We start from the raw sequence: 20,755 nt of genomic DNA, 5'->3' as shown, positions 1-20,755 counted from the left end.
TCCAAAGAGAAATCTGGGCCCCAACCCCTGTACCTTGGGGCTGGGACTGGAGCCCTTCTTGGCAGAAGGAGCACCTTTTAAAGTTCATATTTTACTGCTGTGAAGTCCCTTGCCCCAGGTCTCATAGCTGGGGAGTGGCAGTGGCATCCAAACACTGGCCCCGAAGTCCCAGCAAGGGACCCGACCTCTATTCTTCCTGGCTCTGAAGCTGAGCTCCAAGCCTTGGAGGAGACTGTGTTTTAGGGACTAAGGCCTGCAGCCGGAGTGTGGCTTAACCACAGTCTGACACGGTCTGTGTGCAGACAAGAAACACATGGTCTTGTCTGTGGTTCAGTGGGTTGGGTGTCGGGGGTGGCTGGAAAAGAGGGCATGTTCCTCAAGCGGAAAGGAATCATCCACCTATTTTCTCTGGAGGGCTGCAGGCATTTGTCTTAGGAAGTCAAGCCTTCCCTGACCTGGGGGAGAGGAGACCTTTTCCTATTGCTAATGATGCGGATCACTAAGGTGCTTACTGATCTGCTGTATTGGGCTACGAGATATATCGTCCCCATCACAAGGGCATAACATTTTCTTCACTTTCCACTCAATGATGGGAGTTTCTCAGCAAGAGTTTATCATGCATCAGGCTCTGCATTAAGCCTCAGTCTAAATGGAAGATGCTTGTGTGGTCCACCCCACGGGAGGTGCCTTTGCCTTGATACAGGGATATTGAGTTCTTAACGAGTTTTAATGAGTATCTATTAGGTGCTGAGATGCTGAGGTCAAAGGGATGGTGCTGACCCCAGGAAGCTTGATCAGCAAATGAGAGTAAGGAGTTAGGAAACAATAAAATGCAAACTTCTCTGATCCTAGGGCTTTGAGCCATTTTTTTAAAATTTAAATTTCAATTTTTTTTTTGAGACAGAGTTTTTACTCTGTCACCCAGGCTGGAGTGCAGTGGCGTGATCTTGGCTCACTGCAACCTCCACCTCCCAGGTGCAAGCGATTCTTGTGCCTCAGCCTCCCAAGAAGCTGGGATTATAGGCGTGTGCCACCATGCCCAGCTAAATTTTATATGTTAGTCCAGATGGGGTTTTGCCATGTTGGCCAGGCTGGTCTTGAACCTCAAGTGATCTGCCTGCCTCGGCCTCCCAAAATTGAGCCTGTTTTAAGTAAAAGCTATATGACCTTTGCCTTAGAGCCCATATTCATTTTTCCCTCAGAGGGGAAGGAAGCTGATTTTTATAAACATTAACTGTGTGCCGGGAGCTTGGTGTCATCCATCTCATCCCACCCTTGCCACAGCCTGTAAAGCAGATGCTACTGCTCCTGCTCACAGATGACAACCCCCAGGACCAGCAAACAGGAGCGCCTGACCTCTTGGCCGGCGTCCTTCCTACTGCCCTCACTTCCCCGCTGTACTCGCCTGGCCAGAGAGCCCTCGGGTTCCTCATGGACAGGCCCCCGCCTCTGCCTGGGAAACTCAGAAGAGCTGGAGGGGTTTCTTCTCTGAGGATTATGGTGTCAGGAGACAGCAGCCCAGGAAGAGTGCACAGACGGACGAGTCATTCTCCTCACGCACTTACCCCACACACTGCTCACTCTCCAAGGCACACCCCTCCGCACACTCGGGCTCACACTGTCTTGCACACATCGATATTTTCACGTGCACTTGCACCACCCTCTGGATTACTGCAGTTCTCCTTCGTGAAGTGGGGGTGGGTGGAGCAGGGGCTGCTGGCATTGATGGAGATTGATGATATTTGAACACTCGTGTGACAACTCACTCTCCAGCTGTCCCCGCCTCCTCCTACCCCACCCCACCCCTAAACACACAAGCACTGGGGCTGACTGCTATTTCCTCTCTCAGCCTCCCTCTGCTGCCCCTGCCTGCCTGCTGCCTCTTGTCTAGCTGCCGTCAGGAGCTGACGGCCACCAGGGCTGGAATCCCGTGCCCTCTCCGTGCCCAGGTAAGGAGGCAGTGGCCCAGGGGCTGAGCAGCCTACTACCCTCTCTGGACCCACAGGAGAAGGCAAAGTTTTACTAGGTGAGAGGGCTGTTACTAGCTAGGATGGCAGAAGGTTGAGTTTTCCAAAGATTGGAGGAGACTTGATGCCCAGAGGAGGCAAGGACTAAGTTTTCTTAGGCATTAACTCCATGCCAGGTACCAGGGTAAACTGCTCAGCTGTCTGTCAATATTCACCAACAGTCTATGTGGGAAGACAATGGCAGCAGGTTTAGGGTGACTGGCCCAAGTTCACGCAGCCAGGAAGCCAAGGAGCTGGGGTTCAAACCCAGGTCTTGGACTCCCACAAGCTTGCACTCTGTCCACCGCCCCCTCCTTTTTTTTTTTTTTAACCTGCCAAAGCTGGACCTTAGCTGCTGGGCTCTCAATCCTGGGACGCTGGGGGCTGTCTCCACAGAATCAGAAGGACTGATCTGGTGGTTCCAAAGGGTAGCAGGACTGTGCTCTCTGATCATCCCTATGGGACTTGGATAAGCAGCAGCTGGCCTGCAGGGAATGTTTCAGGGCAGAGGGGATGGCACTTGGCTGCCTGCTGGGAGTGAAGTCCCGGCCCCACCGCTGCAGCTGGGGAGCGCTGGGCGAATTGCTGTGCTTCTCTGAACTTCGTCAGTTTCTTCTTCTGAAAAATGGGGTCTCATATGTTTGTTGCAAATGTAACTGCACTGCACACTCCAAAGCTTAGGAAGTGTGCCCATAGTCAGGAAGCACAGGCTCCTCTTCCATCTATCTGCAGATCCCCAGCTCCAAGGAGCTCATCTGCCAGCAAAATTCTAGTTTGATATCCCAGGACCCCACCCTATAAAAGGACTGTGGTCTCTGGAAGGGAATGGGTTTTCTCATCCTAGCTAACAATGTTTTCCCTAGAAAGATGAGTACTGAAGACCATTGCTTGCCTCGCCTGCTGTCCTTCTCTTCTTCCTCCTCCATCCTCTCTTCCTTGGAGTGGGGCTAGAGGAAAGCACACAGGCGGCTATGAAACTTGCTTCTCCACATTTATGCTGTCTGGGTGGCTCTGGACCAGTTATTTAACCCCTTGAGGCTCAGTTTTCTCATCTATAAAATGGGATGGAGTAGTAGCACCTTCCTTCTAGAGCCAGAAAGACAGCACCTATGTGAAGGACCTACCACAGTACCCAGAGTGTCAGCAGTGCCCAGGACAACCTGAGTTCCCGTCCCCTGCTACCTGCCCTCTACCTCCTGCATGGAGCCTCATGCAATTTCCTCGGTCCTCACAGATCGTGACCAGGTTCACATCTGATGGTCTTTCAGGCTTTCAGTGAGGGTGTGAGCATGCATGTCTTATTTGTTGGATAAGTGCGTGAGGGAGTAAGTGAATGAACAGGGGTGGGTTTCCTGGGACACAGAGAGAGCTGCTGTGGCTGCCCCCGAGAGGGGAGAGATCTTTTGGCCCCACTGGGCCTCCAGAGCCCCATGTGAGAGTTCCTCCTACCCACCTCTCCTGGCTCTTATCTTATTTCCTCTCCAACCATCAGAGAACGGGGCTGGTCCCACTGTTCATGGTCAACACATCTAACCAGCCACTACTGCGTGCGGAAGCTGCATGGAGGATCTGTGGAGAGGCAAGGTCTGGTGGTGCTGTGGGTGGGAAGGGGCAGCACCTCCAGCCCCCAGGCCAGCAGAACCCTCCTGCCCTACATGTGGGGCCTCCTTCACTGCCCCCCACACCCACCCAGTGCTCTGGGACTGGCGTGGCCTAACCTTGTTCCTCTATCTCTGTGTGATCTTAGACTATTTGCTTCATAATCACCACAATGACACTAATATAGCACTTGCTGTGTGCTAAATGCTTTTATGTATTAACTCAATTAATTCTCCCAGTAATTCTCTGAGCTAGGTGCTGTGATGACTGACGTCCAAGTTACAGAGGAAGAAACAGGCTCAGGAAGGTTGAATGACCTGCCCAATGTTGCACAGCAATGCCGGGATGTTATCTCCCCTCCCCCCGCCCAGTATATTCGTGGGTTACATTGGCATCTCCTGGGGAGGGTCCCACTCCAGGCCCCTCTCTTCGTTCCCCCGTGGCCCCTGCACTGTCAACCTAGGCGCTTCCTTCCCTCCACCGCAGAGCCCCACGATGTCGGCCAACGTCACGCTGAAGCCGCTCTGCCCCATCCTGGAGCAGATGAGCCGTCTCCAGAGCCACAGCAACACCAGCATCCGCTACATCGACCACGCGGCCGTGCTGCTGCACGGGCTGGCCTCGGTCCTGGGCCTGGTGGAGAACGGACTCATCCTCTTCGTGGTGGGCTGCCGCATGCGCCAGACCGTGATCACCACCTGGGTGCTGCACCTGGCGCTGTCCGACCTGTTGGCGTCTGCGTCCCTGCCCTTCTTCACCTACTTCCTGGCCGTGGGCCACTCGTGGGAGCTGGGCACCACCTTCTGCAAACTACACTCCTCCATCTTCTTTCTCAACATGTTCGCCAGCGGCTTCCTGCTCAGCGCCATCAGCCTGGACCGCTGCCTGCAGGTGGTGCGGCCGGTGTGGGCGCAGAACCACCGCACCGTGGCCGCGGCGCACAAAGTCTGCCTGGTGCTCTGGGCGCTGGCGCTGCTCAACACGGTGCCCTATTTCGTGTTCCGCGACACCATCTCGAGGCTGGACGGGCGCATCATGTGCTACTACAACGTGCTGCTCCTGAGCCCGGGGCCTGACCGCGACGCCACGTGCAATTCGCGCCAGGCGGCCCTGGCCGTCAGCAAGTTCCTGCTGGCCTTCCTGGTGCCGCTGGTGGTCATCGCCTTGAGCCACGCGGCCGTCAGCTGGCAGCTGCACTACCGCGGCCGTCGGCGGCCCAGCCGCTTCGTGCGCTTGGTGGCGGCGGTCGTGGCGGCCTTCGCGCTCTGCTGGGGGCCCTACCACGTGTTCAGCCTGCTGGAGGCGCGGGCGCACTCCGACCCCGGGCTGCGGCCGCTCGTGTGGCGCGGTCTGCCCTTTGTCACCAGCCTGGCCTTCTTCAACAGCGTGGCCAACCCGGTGCTCTACGTGCTTACCTGCCCTGACATGCTGCGCAAGCTGCGGCGCTCGCTGCGCGCGGTGCTGGAGAGCGTGCTGGTGGACGACAGCGAGCTGGGTGGCTCGGGCAACAGCCGCCGCCGCCGCCGCACGCCCTCCACCGCTCGCTCAGCCTCCTCCCTCGCGCTCGACAGCAGCCCCCAGGCCTCGCGGGGCCCGACGCGCCTGCTCGGCTGGCTGCTGGGCGGCTGCACAGCGTCCCCGCAGAGGGGCCCCCGGGAGCGGGCGCTGAGCAACGCCTCGAGTTAGAACCCGGTCCGGGCAGGGCAGGGAAGCGCTCAAGCGCGAAAGCATCTCCCTGGGCGCTTTAAAGTAAGGACACCTGGGTCCCGCCTCTCGGACGTTTCGATCTCCGCGGCTGGAGTCCGGGTATCAAGTTGAACCGCGATCGAAACGTCCGAGGGGCGGGACCCAGGTGTCCTTATTTTAAAGCGCCCTGGGAGACTCTGAATTTTTTTTTTTTTAGAAACAATGAGTTAAAGCAGTGCGTCTTGAACTTTGATGCGCCTGTGAATCACCGAGGGGTCTTGTTAAGTGCAGTCTGATTCAGGAGGCCCGGCCGGTGCTCAGAGTCTGCACTTCACAAGATCCCAGGCCGCGAAGCCAGGGCCGCAGGTTCCCAGAGGCCTGGAGTAACGCAAAGTGAAACTCATAATAATGACTTCCCAGACTAGGGCAGTGGAGTCAGAAGGGCACTCCAGGTGCGTCTCCCTGGAGCTCGATTTTAACAGATGATGGGGCGCGGGTGGGGGTGAGGTTTTACCTGAAACGGGCTATGTATTTTTGGAGAAGAGAGAGGAAAGCTTTGAGAAGCACAGTTCCAGCCTGCCCTCTGCATTTAGCCAACGTTTACTGTGGCATCACATGCTCAATTACCCTCCGGTGAGCGAGGACATCCTCTGAGCTACTTGAGGGACTTAAGACGCTACCTTGTGACCCATCACTGCCCAAGGTACTTCCAAGGCAGAAGCAGGGGATGCCAGGGTCAATCTCTCGGGAAACCTAGGGCTAATCAAATCCAACGGGCGAAATGACCAAAGGTCTTTGGTCTTTAGAATTCGAATGGGCACAGCAGCTCTGAGACCACAGCATGTCATTTCTTAGCCAACCTGACTAGAATTCCCTGCAGGCCTGCTGTTCTGTGGGATCCCCTGGACAGTGGTAATCCCAAGATCTGTGCAGCCCCTGCCTCCAGCCCACACGGGGCTGGGCAGCTACCACTTCCCATTTGTGGGTAGGAGGGGTAACTTGCATCTCTGACCTGGCACTTCCACTGCACCACGTCTCATTCCTCTGCCTGCCACGGACTTGAGGTCAGAGACCACTGTGTTGTAGCTCTGCAGCCCAGGACTGACAGAGTTGGTGCCAATGAATGTTGCAGGGTGGATGAAACGTCAGTGAAAAAAGACGAGAAACTCTGGGGATATTGGTCCTGTGTTTCTTGTGCCACCAAAGGCCTGGGTCATGGAAGGCCTGGCCCACAGTAGGTGTTCAGCAAAGGAAACAGTGAGGTACCCAGCTGGCTGCACAGCCAGCCCGTCTTGACAGCTCGCCCATGTTCCCTCCCATCCCTTCCCCCTCACAGCACTTCCCCCATCTGACACATGGTACATTTTGCTTGTTTATTATGTTTTCTCTCCATCAGAATGAAAGCACCTCGAGGGCAGGGACTTTGGTCTACTGTATGTATTTGCTGGTGCCTACCATCTGTGCCTGTATGCAACAGGCACTCAATAAATATTTGTGCTGTAGACTAGAAGGACAGGAGTTAGATTCTCTGGGGCTTCTGCAGAATCTGGCTTGGGAGAGGGGGTGCTAGGGAAAAACCCTGTTCCCTGCGACCTCGCCATTTTAATCTTTCAGTGTTGAGAATGGGGAGCCGGATTCAGCTTGCTGGGGACAGAGCCAGCGGGGTGCAGAGGTGCCCAGAGCAGCCTTTGGGAAGGTGTAGGGGAAGCTGGATTCCCAGCTGCCAGCCTCCAGGCCTGGGATGGACCCAGGACACTGAAACAAGACACACACCACTGGGGGAGCCACCCGTCAGTCACCAGCTCACTGAGGAACCAGAAGAATGTACTGTTCTTGGTTTGAAGGCACTTGGAGAAGGGGAGGAAGGAGGAATAGGGGCTGATTCTCTTCTCGTCCACATCTCTGCCAGGTCCCAGGCCTCCTCTGGGCTTGTGTCCCACATAGACCTGTCTGCAAGCCTTCAAAGGCCCAGGAGCCCCGGTCGCGGTGGGGTCCCTGTTTTGGGGCCAAGGGGCTGGAGTGCCGGAGCCAGCAGAGGCATCTGAGCAGCGGCTGGAGGTGCTGTGTCTGGCATGGTGGTTGGCCATGGACGGCCTCGGCTGTCCTGAGCTCAGATCTCGGCTGCCGGCCGTGGGGGTGGCTGCTTCTGCAGCAGGGCCAGGGTGTCCCGCTTCTCAATGGAGCGCAGCTGCTTCTTCTTTGCCCGCTTGAGCTTCGCAGGATTTCGGATCTGGGCGTGGTGTGAGGGGAGAGCATTAGTGTCGCTGCAGCCTTGGTCCAAGTTCCCAGGGGAGAGGAAGGCCACCCCACAAGGGCCTGGGATTGCAGTGTGACAGTGGGGACACACGCAGCAGGGGTCGAGGCCCTGGTTTGCACCCCCAAGTGGGACAGAAGGGTGGGGGAAAACGAAACACTCACCACTTGGACAATCTCTGCCTTCCGCTCATTCTCCAGGCGGCGTTTCAGGTTCTCAGCCCGGCGCTGTTTCTTCTCCTGGAACATTTGTGGGGAAGGGGATTTGAGTTTGGGAGCAGAGGCGGCCCTGGTCTCTCAGGCTCCAGAAGAGTGGGAGCAGACAGAATTCCCAGGAGGAGGGGGAAGGGCCCTCTAAGCCGGGCTCCAGGTGGGTGGTGTGGGTGGAGGGCCACAGGAGCTATCCTGTGCCATGGTCTCGTGCCAGGGCCCGCTGTGGTGGAAGCTCCTGACTACATGTTGGGAGGTGGGCGCGGGACAGGCAGCTGAGGACAGGGGCTGAGCCAGGAGGCCTGGGTGGGCTGAGACACGGGGGTGCCCACCTGGAGATTCACACACATGCAGACAGTGGCCCTTTGTGCCACTCTCATCAACTGCCAAGAGAGAAAGGGGAGCTGGCCCTTCCCCATTCCCACCCTCTTGGACAGTCTCCGCTTCTGAAGTGCTGCTGCTGCAGAAAGCCAGGCTAGGGTGAGGGCTGGTACCCGAGATCATCGCAGGTGTGGGGCTGGGCGGGGCTGCGCTGCACGGAAGACGCCCTGGAGCTCTCTGGCCTGGGTTCGAATCTTGATCCTGTTATTTCCTAAACCGGTGACCTTGGCTAAGTCTGTGCCTCAGCTTCTCCATCTTTAAAGTGACAGTGACCACAGGATCTACCTCATAAGATAGTTTTGAGAGATAAGGGAGGGAATGTATATGCCGGGCTCGGTGCAGCCCCAGCTCCTTGGGCACAGTGAGACTAGATGGAGTCTGTCTTGGGAGGGGACATCCAGCACTCTCAGACTGTGTCATGCTGACTGTGTCCCCTGGTGGGGCCAGGGCGGGGACACTGGCTCCAAGTCTGCTGCATGGTTAGGGGTTTCTGGTGGCTTTGGCGACCTGGAGTAGCAGAGGTGGCCCAGGCCCCTGGGGGGAAAGGATAAGTGAGCCTTGGGCTCCTGCGATCAGGGCAGGTCTGGGCTGGGGGCTGGGCAGGAGCCTCTGCAGTGGACAGTGAGAAGCAGGACGGTAGCTCTGTCTTGCCCAAGAGGGAGCCAGGGCCACACAGGAAGAGAGATAAGGCCTCAGCATACGGTGGCAGACACACTGTTCCCAGGAGGTCAGCTGTAAGCTGAGCTGGGGTGACTTAGAGTGGGTGACGGGTGACTGAGTGACGGGCCCGCTCCTTTTCTCAGTGGCCAGGCTGGGACCACAGGCTAGGGGTGAGTTGTCTGAATCCCGTTCAGCGCTCCTCCTCTAGCCCTGCGGTCATTAGAGGAGTGGAGGAGGAGACCCCCTACTGCCTGACTGCCCTGGGGGCAGGTGCCTACCAACGCCACCCCGCTTTCTCTGCATGCTGCCTGCCGAATGCCCTCTTCCCCGCCCTGAAAAGTCCCTGGCAGATGTGGGTGAGGCTGTGACCCTTCACAGGGGCTTCCTGGCTCTGGGATGAGTGACAGGGGACAGAAGGGGAAGAAAGGTGTGGGGGCTGCTTCTTGGAGAGACAGCAGCCATACTGGGGATGTGGATTTCCAATCTGCAAGCCCTTCCCAAATGAGGAGGTCCCAGGAAAGGGGCCTCGACCCCATCTCACTGACCGCCTACCACTCAGGGCTTCCTCCTGGGCTTCTCCCCAAGGTGTGCTTCTGGTCCTCCCCTCTGTCCCTGTCCCTGTCCCTGGGGCTCTTTCAGAGGCCTAGACTATCCTGGATGGTCCCCTGGGCTCCCTGCCCCGTGGCCCCAGACTGTACTTCTGTTTCTGGCCAGGCGCCCTTCCTCCCTGGGGCCTTCAGATTCAAGAATGTTTCTTAACCAAGTCGGCCTCCCGCAGACACGCATGGAAGCCCACAACTCAGGTCTGTCCCAGCAGACACCAGCACGGCCCTCCGAGCCCCAGCCTCAGCCTGGCTGGCCCCTCACCTGGCGGCGCCTCTCCTTCTCCTCCTCCAGGTGACGGGCAAAGTCCTTGGCCAGCTTCCTCTCCTGTCGCTCCTTCATCTTCCGCTGCCACGATGTGCGCAGGGGCTTGTCCTGGAGCATCTGGGAGAATCTGAAAGGGGGAGAGGAGTGCTTCTAGGGTCTGTGGAGCAAGCGCTACCTGCGCCCTGGCTCTTCTTGGCCACAGGCTCTGAACCTTCTTCCCCAGAGCCCAGGTGGAACCACCTCCTTGCTGGCCTGACAGGCAGCCCTCCAGGTCTGCAGAAACATGGGGCGGGAAGGAACCCCGATTGTGCTGGCTGCCATTTCTCAAGCCTTGTCTACATGCGTCTGAGGTGGGTACTCCTATCCTCTCCACACACAGAGGAGCGAGCCAAGGTGCGGAGAAGTTAAAAGCTGTCCAAAAACACCTTGTCCTAAGTGGCAGTCAGGACTCGAACCCTGCCAGCGACTGCAGAGACCAGGCTACGCGGACCCCGCTGTAAAGTTCTGTTGCTTCTGCCAAGTGCATTTGGCCTGGGTGTGAATGCCTCTGGAGGTGGGGCGCTCACCCTGATGGAGGTGGTGCACTCCATTTCAGAGTCGTGTGACTGGTCGGAGTTCTGGGTAATGATTCAGAATCTTACCCACCAAGACCAGGCGCGGTGGTCACGCCTGTAATCCCAGCACTTTGGGAGGCCAAGGTGGGCGGATCGGAAGTTGGAGACCAGCCTGGCCAACATGGCAAAACCTACTAAAACCTACTAAAGTTTCTACTAAAAATACAAAAAGTAGCTGGGCGTGATGGTGCACGCCTGTAATCCCAGCTACTTGGGAGGCTGAAGCACAACTACTTGAACCTAGGAGGCAGAGGTTGTAGTGAGCCGAGATCATGCCACTGCACTCCAGCCTGGGAGACAGAGCAACACTGCCTCAAATAAGAAAAAAAAGAATCTCTTCCCCCAGTTGGACATGGATGGAGTGGGCACATCAGGGCTCTCAGGGAAATCTGAATTTTCTTAAGAGCGACGATGATTTTGGAGTTACGGGAGAACTGAGCTCAACTCTGTAAGAATGCATACCATAAGCCGGGCGCAGTGGCTCACGCCTGTAATCCCAGCACTTTGGGAGGCTGAGGCAGGTGGATCACCTGAGGTCAGGAGTTTAAGACCAGCCTGACCAACATGAAGAAACCCCGTCTCTAATAAAAATACAAAATTAGCTGGGCGTGGTGGCACATGCCTGTAATCCCAGCTACTCAGGAGGCTGAGGCAGGAGAATCACTTGAACCTGAGAGGCGGAGGCTGTGGCGAGCTGAGATGGCGCCATTACACTCCAGCCTGGGCAACAAGAATGAAACTCCGTCTCAGAAAACAAAACAAAACAAAAAAAGAATGCATACTACAAGGATTTATGGATGGGATAATGCATCTAGGATGCACTTTAAAATATTTCAGGGAAAAAAATGCCAAGGATCAAAGATGAAGCTGGACTAGCTGATGCTGATAATGAGAGCTCTGCTCTTTCTTTGTATGCTTGGAAATTTCCATAAAAATAAGTAAAAATAAGACGAGACGTCTCTTGGTGCCCTCCACATACTGAAGTTAGGTCTTTCTCTTTCAAAGATTCGAGGAGCATTTTGCTGTCCTCTGGCCCCGCTGACCCCTGGCCCCAGCTCCCGATCTCCTTCTCCCCTTCCCAAGGCCCTGCCACTGAAGCCCTGGCCTCCTATGCACTAAGAATGGGGTATCATGTGGACGTCCCCCGTAACTGTAAAGCTGGGCTTCCCAAGCTGGGGTATGAGAGGCCTGAAGGGACAAGGCGGTGGGAGGCTGGAGACACACAACACCCCAGGACATGGCGCCCCATCTCTGTAGAGTGGGGCTGCCACACAGAACTTTCTGTGATGGTGGGAGCATTCTACATGGACATGGCCCAATAAGGTAGCCACTAGTCATGGGTGGCTGCTGGGCGCCGGGAATATGGTGTTGACAGGGAAACTGAATCTTAAATTTTATTTAATGTAAATGTACACAGCCACATGTGGCTGGTGGCTAAGGTACTGACCCAGCACAGAACTGAGGCAGATCATCGGTTCACCTGGGTATTGAAGGAACTCAGGCCTGGGTTCCAAGTCCAACAACTTACCACCCAGGTGACCTTGAGCAAGTGGCCTCTAAGTCTCAGCAGTCTCGCCAGTGGAGATGAGAATCATTCCTAACCCAAAGGGCGGTGGGAGATGTAATTGACACACACATAATAGGTGCTCAATAAATGCTCCTCCTTAGAGAAGGGAGCCAGTACGCCTGAGGGGCACTATGGAGAAAGTGGCGTCTGGCATGAGCAGGAAGGCAGGGCTGCAGGCAGGTCTTCCCCACCACACGCACTTTCCCGGCTGCGGCCGTCTTCCTCCCTGCAGTGGGTGCTGCTTCTGACGCATCTCTGGGCTCACTCACCACCCACCGAAGCTGCTCCCTCGAAGACCCCAAACATCTATTCAGTGGCCCCGCTGGCCTTTCTCCACAGATCTGCCTGCAGCTTGTGAAGCGGCTGTAGTTCTCCTTCCACAGCCTCCTTGTGGTTTCCCTGCCTTCCCTCCTGCCCGCTGAGGTCTGTTTTCAGTAACCAGACTGACCTCCCAAGGCAGGTCATTTCATTGATTTGCTTGACACGCTCCCATGGCTCTCAAGCTCAGAAAGCTGGAGTCCCTGCAAGGGTCACCACGCCCGCTGTCTCTCTGACCTCATCTCCTACTTTTTCCCCTTCTCCCCCTCATTCCAGCAGCAAGATTTCTGGAATGCCTCCGAAACAGGAGATGCTCCCGCCTCAAGGCCTCTGAACTTCCCTTTCCTCTTGCCCGGATACTCTTTCCCCAGACCTCTCCCTGGTTCCCTCTGCGAGGCCATCTCTGAGCACTGTGGCAATACCCTGCCCTCCCTGTTATTCTCTGTGTCCTCATCCTGGTTTATTTTTCCTTAAAGCCTTTAGTACTGACATAGCATCTATGTCCTTATGTTTATCTGTTTCCCACAATTAGAATGTTTGCTTCAGGAGAGCAGGGACTTTTTGTTCACAGCCATGTTGAACAAAATTGTTTGAAGAATGAATGAATTACCTCTGTCCTCATTCATACACTTGCTCAGCTTAGTGCCTACCCTGTGCTGGGCTCTGGGGGATCTCATGATGATAGGCAAGTCCCCACTCTCATGGAACCTCTGGTTTAAAGAAAAACAGGCAGTCAATAAGAGTCACACAAATAAATAAGCATCTGTGCAAATGGAGGTGTTACAAAAGAGAAGCACAGGGCACAGTGATAACATAAAGCATGGGGACTTAACCCTGGTTGGACAGGCCAAAGAGGCTTTTCAGAGGAGGTGACTTTTGAGCTGAGCCCTGGAACATGAGTGGGGGATTGGCCAGGAAAGAGCCTTTCAGACAGAACTGCACATGTGAAGGCGCCGAGGAAGGAGGGTGCATCACACACGGGAGGAATATGGAGGGGACGTCGGTGTGGAAGCTCCAGTGATGGAGGGGAGAGGAGAGTGGGCCTGTTGGCCTTACTAAGGAGGCTGGAGTGCATGCTCTGAGCAAGCCATAGTGAGTCAGGAAGGGTCTGCAGTTGGGCAGGGAGCTGTACACACACCCTCCCTCCGGACTTCTTGGTCAAGTGATCTGTGGCCTCTTACTCTCCTCCAGCTGCTGATCAAGTGTCTTGTGTGGGTCCCTCCCTTCTCCCCACCTGTGCGTGGGCTCAGCCCTGTCCAGCTCAGCAAGCCCATCTCCCCACCTACGGCGAAAGTACCAGGACCCCAAGCTCCACCGCTCAACCTGCTCATCACTCTCCTCCCACCTGAACCAGCCTCCTCCAGTTCCACAAGGCCATCAGTGGCCCTGCCATTCTCCTGTGACCTGCTGGGACAGGGTGGAGGGGTAGTGCCATCATCCACTTCTCCAACATTGACAGTCACTCTAGCTTCAAAGTCCCTCTCTCATGGGAGACTGGCAGTAAATTACTCTGGAAGCCTCAGTTTCTTCTGTTTAATGAGGGGTGGGGGGATAATACCCACTGCCTAGGGTTTTAAGGGTACAAGAAAAGGGCCTAGCACAAAGCCTGGCCCAGAGTCAGCTTCTTCCTTAAAAACACCCTCCTGCCTCAAGGTCCCTCACAGGCACGCATCCCTGCCTCTCCCCCATGGTTCCCATTAGCTCCAATTGGAATTGAACCCCACACTTCTCCTTCAAGGCAGCCTAAACTCTTCCTTCTTCAGACGAACCACTTTGTTCCTTCATTAAACAAGCATTTATTGAGCATTTACTATGCCCTTGGCTCAGAAAGACAAGAAAGATCTCGTGCCTGCCTTTAAGAAGGTTGCAATCCAATTCAAGGTGGATCTACTGGGATTGGGCAAAGGGTTTTGCACACAGGCTTCAGAATCAGATCTGTGCTCAGGTCCTGTGCCGACCGCTCAATTAGCCTCTGTTTCCTCACACAGAAAAACAGGAATAATAACACCACCTGCTTCACAGGGCAGATGTGCAGAGTAAGTGTGATGGTACATGCTGTTCCATGTTGGAAAGGCTGTTGACTGATAAATCCTTATTAAAGTGCTTAGCACTATGTCCTATATAATCAGTACTCAGTAATACTTTTTTATCATAAAGGCAAATAACTAGCAGATTATATTGAAGACCTCACTGCTTTGATCAAGTAATGGCTGGTTTACTTGCTTCTGTCTCTCTCACCGGAGAGGGCAGACAACGGTAAATGTCTGCAGAACGAATACACAACTGAGGTGCTACAGGAGAGGCCCATAGGGACCCTGAGGAGGAAAGGCATCAGAGAAATTGATCTTTGAGGGCCTGGTCCCATCCGTCCCCGGATCCCAGGGCATTTTACCACATTCTGACTGTAATGACCTGTTTGCTGACACCCCCATTAATATGAGCTCTCTCTAACCCTAGGGCTGTTCTCCAGGCTGCAGCAGGGAAAGGCAGGTTCACAACACTATAGAGAACCCCATCCCTGTCCATGCTGTCCCCCACTTCACCTTTTCTTGGAGCGGTCCTTCCACACTCGCCCCGATTTGGGCTTCCCCTTCGGGATTACAGGAAGCTCCTCCTTCTTCAACTTCTTGGACGCTGGGGTTTGGGATGAAGAACCTTTTCGCTTCTTTGCCCCGAAGACGCCTGTCACCGTCTCTCCAGCTGGAGGTGGCTTGCTCGGCTCGTGCTGACCCCGGGGGGAGCCAGGTGTCTCGGGTGTCAGCTCCAGTAGTGGCTGCGAGGGCTCCGGACCTGGAGCTTGCTGACCGGGGTAAGGCTCTGGTGACCCTGGACCCGGCGGTAGCTGATGCTGGGGGAACCCCGGGGTCAGCTCCTCCTTATTCTGGGCCAACTCCGAGGCCAGTACTCCCTGGCCTTGAGAACACTTTGGCGCTTCCTCACTTGGCTTCGGCTGACATCGTGGGGATTCAGGACTGGACTCCGGCTGTCTTTGAGGCGACTCCGGGTGTAGGTCTTGTTGACGCTGGGGGGAGCTTGGGCCTGGCTCTGGGTGCCCTTGGGGGGACTCCAAGCCTGCACCCTGCTGCAGACTGGGTGATCCTGGGCTTGTCTCCGGCGGCCTTTCGGGGGAGCCCAGGCCAGCTTGCTGCACACTTGGAGGAGACCGGGGCTCCCTCGTTTCTTCTGGGTTCGACTCGAACTCCACAAGGGCCCGTCTCGCCCGCGAAACTAAGGTGAGGCTCTCGGAGCATTCGGGCAGTAGGCCTTCCAGCCGTCGACTGCGCCTTAGCGGTGTGTCCATGGCTCAGCCGGTAAATTTCCAAACCCTTGTACACGTGTAGCCCCCGCCGACAACCGTCGCCTTCCTATGACGTCACGAGTCGCTACGTCCGTAACGCGCAGGAGGGGCTGTCATCGAGGCGGCCATGTTGGTGAGGGGTGGAGTGGGGCACTGGGGGTGGGGTTTAGCATGTGCATGCGCAATGCGCACGAGTGCCATTAACACGTGATTGATGAGCCAGTCTTTTTCCTGAATTCGCGTTTGCTTTTGTTGCAAATAGTTTCCTGGGAAAGAAGAGCGAGCAAATAGAAAAGGGAGAGTGGGAAGACCCATTTCCGGTAAAGAACAGGGTTGAAAAAAGGTCCGAGGAGCCCGTAGGCAAGGCCCATGGAAGTTTTGTGGTGAACTTCCATGCAGTTGGTCAGGGTCCTGCCGTCCTTGGCCCTGTTTTCTCATCTGCAATATGGGTCATTTTGCACTAGCTTCGAGCATCCAAAATGATCCGTCGGAGTACTCCTCCCAGCTGCCTGAGGGAATGCTATCTGGGGGTCCTGGAGGTGGAAGATGGGTCTTCTTTGTGTTAAACATTCACTCTTGCCTTTTCTGGGCCTGTGCTTCCGTATATAATCTATGGCTCAACCTTTTCAGCGTTTTCAGTGTTTATGAGTGAAGTTGAGGTACCAATAAGATGCACCCCCTTTGCTCTGTGGCTCACCTAGGCCCTCAACCAGCTGCGTACCCTCACGTGTCCCTCTTCTTCTGCCCCAGTTCTAGAAACAGGTTGGATCACCTCTGATCTTCCTTTCAGCCCAGACGGTGCTTTTTGCCCGTGTGCGAACCTGCCTCCCCTCCCTTCCCTTCCTATTCACCTGTAAATGTACTTTACTTGCAAAGCACTTTGGGACCTCACCAGTGAGCAGGCTTTGCCTTCTGGACCTCCCAGGAGCTAGAGAAGATTCTGGGGACTGTGGGGTTGGGGAGTGCGGGGCTGTGGGGACCTTCGTGTGAGACCCAGGAGTGCAGTTTTGATTTATTTACGAATGCTTCTTAGGAAGAACATCTTGGAAGTGGTCCAGTTGGGTTATTCTTGGAACTGCCTGGGATTGGCCCTTGAATATCCCAGGGTCCCTGTCCAACATTCCAGTAGTTTCTTTTAGAAACCATTGTTTCTCTAACTGGGGGCTTGTGGGAGGGCCTGGGAAATTATCCAAGAATACAGGGGTCAGAGTGCCCTCATCTTCCTCATGTTCATGAGCCAAGGAGACCCCTGCAGGGGGCTTTGCCTGCCTCACTGCCCCTCCCCTGCTGTGTAGCTGTCCAGAGCAGAAGCAGCTGGGATACTTTCTCGCCCTGCAGGGGGGCTTTGCCTGCCTCACTGCCCCTCCCCTGCTGTGTAGCTGTCCAGAGCAGAAGCAGCTGGGATACTTTCTCGCCCTGCAGGGGGGCTTTGCCTGCCTCACTGCCCCTCCCCTGCTGTGTAGCTGTCCAGAGCAGAAGCAGCTGGGATACTTCCTCGCCCAGTTCTTCCACCTCCCAACTCTCAGAGGAGTGAGTTCATTCACTTCCTTAAATTCCCCGCCCCTGCCGGGAGACCCCAATGATCCGACACTCAGAACCATGCCTGGCAGGCATTGCCAGGGTGCTGGAGGAGACTGTACGTCCCTCTGCCCTGCTCCAGCCTCCCTAGGCTTGCCCTGCCTCCTAAGCTCTTATCCCAGCTGGTGGGATCACTCTCCAGTGCAGATTGGATCACATCCTAGCCTTGCCTGAAATACTTCAGAGGGTGATCTCAGGTTTTCACTAGAGGGAGGGAGATGTTTTTCAGAGGAGGCCTTTGGGTTTTTCCCAAACATTTGGAGACACTTTGTCAACCTCAGCATGAGGTGGGCTCTGGCCCAGAACCCCCTACTCCCACCTGAGCTCAGTTTGTCATCATCTTTATACATGGTGTCCAGAATCCCTGAGGACACTCCTGAAATTTTCAGAAGAGCCTGGTGTGGGGGTCACTGTTGGGATCCTATCTCCTTACACTCCTTTACTTTCTTTAAAAAATTGTTATATTTGAGACAGGGTCTTGCTCTGTTGCCCAGGTTGGAGTGCAGTGGCATAATCACGGTTCGCTGCAGCCTTGACCGCCTCCCAGGCCCTAGGGATCCTCCCACCTCAGCCTCCTGAGTAGCTGGCACCACAGGCTCATGCCACCATGCCTGGCTATTTTTATTTTTTGTAGAGACAGGGTCTCCCTGTGTTGCTCAGGCTGGTTTTGAACTCCTGGGTTCAAGTGATCCTCCTGCCTCAGCCTCCCGAAGTGTTGGGATTACAGGCGTGAGGCACTGTGCCTGGCTGCTCCTTTGCTTTCTGTTGCAGCTTTCTACATCCCAGTTTTCTTGCCTGCAGGTGGTAGGATACTGAGGGGCTTCTCTACAGCCCCCAGAGGCCCCCAGCAGGATTGAACCCACATAGGTAACCTGGTCATGCACCCTCTTTTGGCTTTATCCTTCTCTTACTTTCCCACTTTGTTATAGATGCTTGCTGGGGTCATTTTCAGAGCAGACAAATATTGTACTTAAATCCTCATTCAGAGTGGGCTTCTGGAGAAACCCAGCCTGAAACACTGGGGCAAGCAGTGATTGATCCAGGCACTGTTTCAAGCACTCTGCAAATACAATTCCATTTACTAAGGCTGCTCCCAACAGTCCTGTGAGGCAGCTGCAGTTGTTACTCCCAGGAGCACATGAGCACCCAGAAGAGGCCTGGCGCATGGTAAGTGCTCAGTTAGCGCAGCCGGTGACCAGCAGGGGCCATTTCCCTGCCCTTCTCTGATCTTGGTGTTGAACAGATGGCCATGGGGACACAGGTCCTTGACATCCGGGGGTTGTCAGACCCTCTCAACCGCAGCACCCCTTGGCTCACAGGAGGTCAGTGACTCAGAGGAGAACACCTGGCCCCTATCTTCCATCCATCTGCCAGTGCTTGGTTTCCGTCAGTCAGCAGATCTCAGGTTACATAAATAAGCTGGTATTGCTCATTCAGCACATTCTGCATGATGGTGTGTGCCAGGTGGTACTCAGCACCTCCCAGCACACAGACCAGGATCAGTGTGAGGAACAGGTGAGCAAGGCCCACATGGGGGCAGCTGTAAGGCAGCTAAGTGTGCCAGCCCTGGAACCACAGTCCTGGATTCCTGAATATGTCGCTGTCTGATTTTGGGCAAGCACCTTAGCCTTTCCATGCCTGTTTCCTTGCCTGGGTAACAGGCAGATTTACTGTCAAGTGTGGCTCTGGAGTCAGACAGTCTAGGTGTGGATCTTGCCTCCACCAGTTATTTGCTCTGTGACCTTTACAAGTGTCTCAGCCTCTCTGTGCCTTAGTTTCTTGTCTTCTTTTCTTTTCTTCTTTCGGAAGAGTCTTGCTCTGTCACCCAGGCTGGAGTACAGTGGCATGATCTTGGGCTCACTGCAACCCGGACCTCCTGGATTCAAGCAATTCTTCTGCCTCAGTCTCCTAAGTAGCTGGGACTATAGGCGCCTGCCACAACACCCAGCTAATTTTTGTATTTTTAGTAGAGATGAGGTTATACCATGTTGGCCAGGCTGGTCTAGAACTCCTGGCCTCCAATGATCCACCTGCCTCAGCCTCTCAAAGTGCTGGGATTACAGGTGTGAGCCATTGTGCCTGGCCAGGAGGCGATTTTCAGCAGGAGCACGGTGCTCGATATGTGTGTGTTGAGTGACTGGATCCTTATTAGGACCTTACAGGGCTGGGGTGATCATCCCTATATTACTCATCAAGAAACCCCAGTCCCAGGGGGGCTGCGATTTGGGGCCAGGGTGACAGGAGAGGGAACAGGGTGAGGTCTAGAGCTCAGGGCTTTTTGACTCTAAGCCCTTAACCTCTACCTGCGCCAGACCTGGGACTGGGACATGGGACTGCCTCAGTCTGGGATGTCATTGGCAACAAGGATGTTGCTGAGCATGGCAGGAGCGAAGGCAGAACCTAGATGGCAGAGGTGTGACTGGGCCTCGGCGAATCTTCACTGTGCAGCATGGATCCAGTGGCTCTGTCTTCTGCTTAAGAGCTCTATTAAGTATTTGAAGTCAGTTTTCTTGTAGCTTTTCCAGAATTGTCTTTTATCCAGGTTAATCATGTCCTGTTCTTCCAGCTGTTCCTCCCATGACATGATAAATCTTTGGGAAAGACACCAGTTCTCTACAGTGCATCCAGAATGTGGGGTCCAAGGCTGACCGTCCCCATGGACAGCTGAGTAGATTTGTCACCTTCCTACGCTGTGATCCATAGCAGTGTGGCCAAGATTGCATTCAAGCCATTCCGTGGAATCTGTTGGAAACCTTCAATCTGTTTCCCATGGCTGTCACGCTTCCCTGCTCCCTGCACCCCCTTACTCTGATCTTGGACATGAACTGTTGGCTTTTTTGGATGGTGCAGGACTTTTTCATGTGTCCCTGTTGCATTTTGTTTTTACCTCTCTGGGAGCCCGGCTCTCCTCCTTTGGTACTTGCCCCCACTTTCGCTTTTGCACATGTGAGGAGCTGCTTCTGGGTACCTTGAATCAGGTCCCACTGAGAACGTGGAACAGGACCAGGGTAATCGTGTGAATTCTTGTCATGCATGCTTATCTCAGAGGCTCATCTTTGCTGTGTGCTCCCAGCAGCTCACTGTCGGTTTCAGATCCTTGAGAGGAGGGGGGAAGAGACCTCAGTAGAGGGGCCAAGGGATGGGGGAGGATGGAATGGTACTTGGGAACTCAGCTTGAGACCTCCCAGCTGCCCCCACAGGGCATTGCCAGGGTGCAGAGAAGCTCCTGGCCTGGGAAGGGCCCACTTTGCAAAGGTCTTGTGTGTTTTCCCCTGCTTAGGTCTGAGGAGGGCAGAGCTTATCTCCCGATCCTCTCACAGCTTCTGCAGGTTCTGCTGAAACAGGAAGGGGCCAGACCTGCTACCCTAGGTCACCGTGGAGAGGGGGAGGAGGAGACAAGACCTCCTCTCCCTCCTCAGGCCCCTGCCAGCCTCCACAGCATTTCTCCTGCTCCAAGGCAGGCTAAGGAAGGAGTGGGGCGGGGTGGGTAATGAACACCTGAACAGGTGGGAAGTAGCCAACTCAGGAAGGGAGCATGGCATCTCATACGCCATCCCAACTTCACCCCGTGTGTCGTGTCCAGCAGCAATGCTTTTCAAACTGCAGTGAGTGTCGGGATCATGGAGCGTGTTGTGTTAAAACACAGATTCCTGGGCCTGACCCCCTCCCCACCCCCCGCCCGAAATTAAGATTCATGAATTTGCATCTCTCTCTC

At 55.1% G+C, this 20,755-nt stretch overlaps 2 protein-coding genes and 1 long non-coding RNA gene across 4 annotated transcripts in view; 2 read left to right on the top strand and 1 right to left on the bottom strand.

The window, feature by feature from the left end:
• Positions 1–1,816: 1,816 nt before the first annotated feature.
• PTGDR2 (prostaglandin D2 receptor 2) lies at positions 1,817–6,793 on the top strand. Of its 2 annotated transcripts, XM_017530784.2 has the most exons (3): positions 1,847–1,949; positions 3,499–3,590; positions 4,092–6,793. In XM_017530784.2, the coding sequence occupies exons 2-3, from the start codon at positions 3,567–3,569 to the stop codon at positions 5,289–5,291; spliced, it is 1,224 nt and encodes a 407-aa protein (XP_017386273.1). In that variant the 5' UTR covers positions 1,847–1,949; positions 3,499–3,566; the 3' UTR covers positions 5,292–6,793. The 2 variants fall into 2 exon arrangements, with proteins under 2 accessions (XP_017386274.1, XP_017386273.1); XM_017530785.2 differs by lacking the exon at positions 3,499–3,590 and having other exon boundaries at positions 1,817–1,949.
• Positions 6,653–15,621, bottom strand: CCDC86 (coiled-coil domain containing 86). The gene is made up of 4 exons (XM_017530786.2): positions 14,708–15,621; positions 9,663–9,792; positions 7,710–7,784; positions 6,653–7,521 (listed from the first exon to the last, which is right to left on the bottom strand). Exons 1-4 carry the CDS (start codon positions 15,463–15,465, stop codon positions 7,402–7,404), a joined length of 1,083 nt encoding a protein of 360 aa, XP_017386275.1. The 5' UTR covers positions 15,466–15,621; the 3' UTR covers positions 6,653–7,401.
• A 24-nt stretch (positions 15,622–15,645) lies between these two features.
• Positions 15,646–20,755, top strand: part of LOC108306031 — a 6,795-nt gene continuing 1,685 nt past the window's right edge. Inside the window, exon 1 of the long non-coding RNA XR_001825978.2 lies at positions 15,646–15,782. This is a non-coding gene — a long non-coding RNA (uncharacterized LOC108306031). The remainder of the gene's footprint in view (positions 15,783–20,755) is intronic.

This window comes from Cebus imitator, unplaced genomic scaffold (genome assembly GCF_001604975.1).
Source record: "Cebus imitator isolate Cc_AM_T3 unplaced genomic scaffold, Cebus_imitator-1.0 Scaffold69, whole genome shotgun sequence".
Classification (NCBI taxonomy): domain Eukaryota; kingdom Metazoa; phylum Chordata; class Mammalia; order Primates; family Cebidae; genus Cebus; species Cebus imitator.
This window is presented reverse-complemented; position numbering and strand designations above follow the sequence as displayed.